The sequence below is a fragment of the Mandrillus leucophaeus genome, unplaced genomic scaffold (genome assembly GCF_000951045.1).
Source record: "Mandrillus leucophaeus isolate KB7577 unplaced genomic scaffold, Mleu.le_1.0 Scaffold374, whole genome shotgun sequence".
Taxonomy (NCBI): domain Eukaryota; kingdom Metazoa; phylum Chordata; class Mammalia; order Primates; family Cercopithecidae; genus Mandrillus; species Mandrillus leucophaeus.
Window position 1 is genome coordinate 1,919,586 of NW_012103965.1, and position 2,933 is coordinate 1,922,518.

The 2,933-nt window shown below is 54.8% G+C and overlaps 1 protein-coding gene across 1 annotated transcript in view; it reads right to left on the reverse strand.

Moving 5' to 3' along the window:
- USP32 (ubiquitin specific peptidase 32) overlaps nucleotides 1–1,484 on the reverse strand; it is a 255,762-nt gene extending 254,278 nt beyond the window's left edge. Inside the window, exon 1 of the mRNA XM_011990240.1 lies at nucleotides 1,118–1,484. Within this exon, the coding sequence (XP_011845630.1) occupies nucleotides 1,118–1,175 (58 nt within the window). The 5' untranslated portion in view covers nucleotides 1,176–1,484. The remainder of the gene's footprint in view (nucleotides 1–1,117) is intronic.
- Between the last annotated feature and the right edge of the window lie 1,449 nt (nucleotides 1,485–2,933).

The following is a 2,933-nucleotide window of genomic DNA, read 5'->3' on the forward strand; positions in this document are numbered from 1 at the left end:
ATGGCTGATTTCTTGACTTGGAAACCTGTTAACAATAATGCCTAGCTCCTAATCTTCTTAATGTTTTTTCACTTCTTACCAAGAATATCCATTAAATGTCTAAAAGAAATACAAGCATGCACAGATCTACACACACTGAAATCCCAGTCATGAAAAATTAAGACATTCCAGCCATAAACTGTGCAACAAACACTTCAGTTAGTGTGTGCTTTAGTGAACACGGACAGCGGTATCAGAGTGAGTGGTAGGGGGTTGGGGCTGCCAACAATATACTGTGCCTCAGAGCCAATAAGCAGCAGGCCGGGACTGGCAGCCAGGCCAGTCTCTAAAGGGAGCTTTAACACAATATCCGAATGCTGGACTTCCCAATGCCATTTCACGGAGAGGGATGGAGCGAGAACTGGGAATCAAGTGCAGTCAAAGGCGCTGGTCAACGTCGGAGGAGATGAAACCTAAGACAAGGTCTGGTGGCAACGCCAGCTGTCCAGTCTCACCTCAAACACAACTTCATTTCAGATCGTTCTTATCAAAGTCAGCCGCTCAAACGGTGAACGGGGCAGAAGTGGATGGCCACAGCCCCCAAGAGGCAGGCATAGGCCCTCGGAAAAGGCAGGGACTCCCCAGATACGAAGGGGCTTCCAGTAGCAGGGAGGAGCGCTTTTCAGCCGCCTCCTCGCCCCCTTCCAGCTAAGCCTGTTAGGAACGAGGTTAGGATGTTATTGGAGGTTTTTATGAAGGAATGATAGGAGAAAATGGCAGTGAAGGATGAGGGGGGCTGGAAGGGCTGGAGCCGCCCAAGAAAACGGGGAGAGGAGGACTTCCCTGGACACATCCAGGATCACAACGCCACCAGGGAACACGAGCACTGCCCTGCCAACGCCGATCCCGATCCCCCTCTCTCAGGGCAAGCTTCGCCCCTTTCCAAACGGCCCTAATTCCCAAACGCTGCTTCCCACCAGACCTCTCTTCCCCACCATACTCCCCAAGGCCGGCCGCCTTTCCCTTCCGCCTCAGGCGCCCCACGCCCTCAACCTCCCTTCTCCTTCCCAGTCACCCACCCTCCGGGCTGCCCGTCGCGGGCCTCCCAGGCAGCTCGCCCAGACCCCTCCCCCCTCACCTCTCCTCAGCGCCTCCTCGTAGCTGAGGAATCCGATCCGTGACTCCTTGGCACCCATGCTCCCCTCATCCCCTCGGCAGGGGGTCGGAGCCTGATCTCGCCCCCACCCCCCTCCCGCCTTCTCCTCGGCGTCCCTGGGTGACGGTGACGGTGTCGGCGTCCCCCGCCCCCACCTCCCCCCACACTAACAAGTGCGGCTTCTGCCCCGGCGGCTCCTCCCGGTCGCCGCCACCGCCTCCATGCCGGATCACGTGACGCGCTTCCACCCCGCCCCCTTCCCTCCCTCCTACTCCGCCCTTCTCTCTCCTCCCTCCCCTTCCCTCCTCACGCCCTCTTCCCACCCCCGCCCCCTCCCGCCAGCTCCGCCGAGGGTCACGGGACCCGAGCCCGGAGACTGTTCCGGGTAATGGCCGCCCAGGGCCGCATGCTCCGCCCCTCCCCAAGCTAACCGCGCGCAGGAGCGGCGGGGAGGGGGACGCATCGTCGCACGTAACGCATCGTCCCACCTTGCCGCCAATCAAAGCCGCGCGCCCCGCCCGGTCGCCTCCGCCGGCGACGGGGGGTGGTGACTTCCGGGGCGCTTGAGGACGCGCCCCAACCCGCCCACACGTTCTGGCGTTCGGCGGGTGGGGTCCGAGCAGCTGACGGTTAGTGTGGCGGCGGCCGGGACCCAACATGGAAGACCGTGGAGTCTTAAGGAACGGGGTTCTGAGGGATGCGGCATATGGCTCAGGAGAGAAAGGAGTGGGCAGGCAGGGAACTCCCAACGTTAGGGACGTCTTTGACTGGGAGGGCTTTGTGAAAGGAAAGGAGAATCTCAAGGCTTTCCTGTGACAAAAGAATGCTCACTCCTAGCGGGAAATCCCTGAGGAAAGTGGACCTTGTAACGAAGTGGCTCTGCCTTTTCGGGACATCTCGCCCGCCTGGCCCACCTTCTCCGCCTGAGCCTGCCTCTTGTACACATTCTCTGGAAAGCGTTGTGCAAAAGGCTTATCCTCTCTCCCAGAGTTTCTGGAGGGCTACAAGGCTTAGCGTTGGGGTCGTTTTAATCTGTGGTAAAACATACGTAACAAAATGTACCATTTTCACCATTTGTGAGTTCGTTCAGTGGCATTAAGAACATTGACATTGTTTTGCGTCCATTGCCACGTCCCATTTCCCACCGTTTTTCATCTTGCAAAAGTGAAACTCTGTGCCTATTAAACGATAACTCCCCAATCCCCCTCCCACTGGGGCCCGTGGCAACCCCTGTCCTACTCTTATCAATTTCACTGCTCTTAAGTATTTTCTCTGAGTGGAACTCTGCAACCTTTCTCTTATGTGACTGGCTTATTTCACTTGGCATCGTGCCTTCCAGGTTCATGGTGTGGCAGCATGTGTCTGACTCTCCCAGTCCGCCTCTCCACTTCCCAAAGAATGAAAAGCAGGGATGTGAACAGCTATTCGTGCGCGCGTGTTTATAGCAGCATTATTCACTCATTATTATAGAGCCAAAAAAGGTGAACACAACCTATAGGGAGCCATAAACGGAGAAACCAAATAGGGTCTATATGTACAGTGGAATTATTATTTAGTTCCTTGATTTTCAACTCTATTTAGTTTGCTTCAGTTAGTCTTCAACCTAAAAGTCACTGAATAAAGCTTCTGGAAAAGGAAGCAATATTGGAAAAGTAACCATTTGGATTAGATTAGACCCAAGGTGCCGGTTAGGTAATTTAGGGCCAGGGAAAGGTTATTGGTTCCTAAAACCAACAGATTCTAATATACCCTGCTAGATAAAGAAGGTAATATTCTGTGTTTTTCTTTTTTTCTTTTT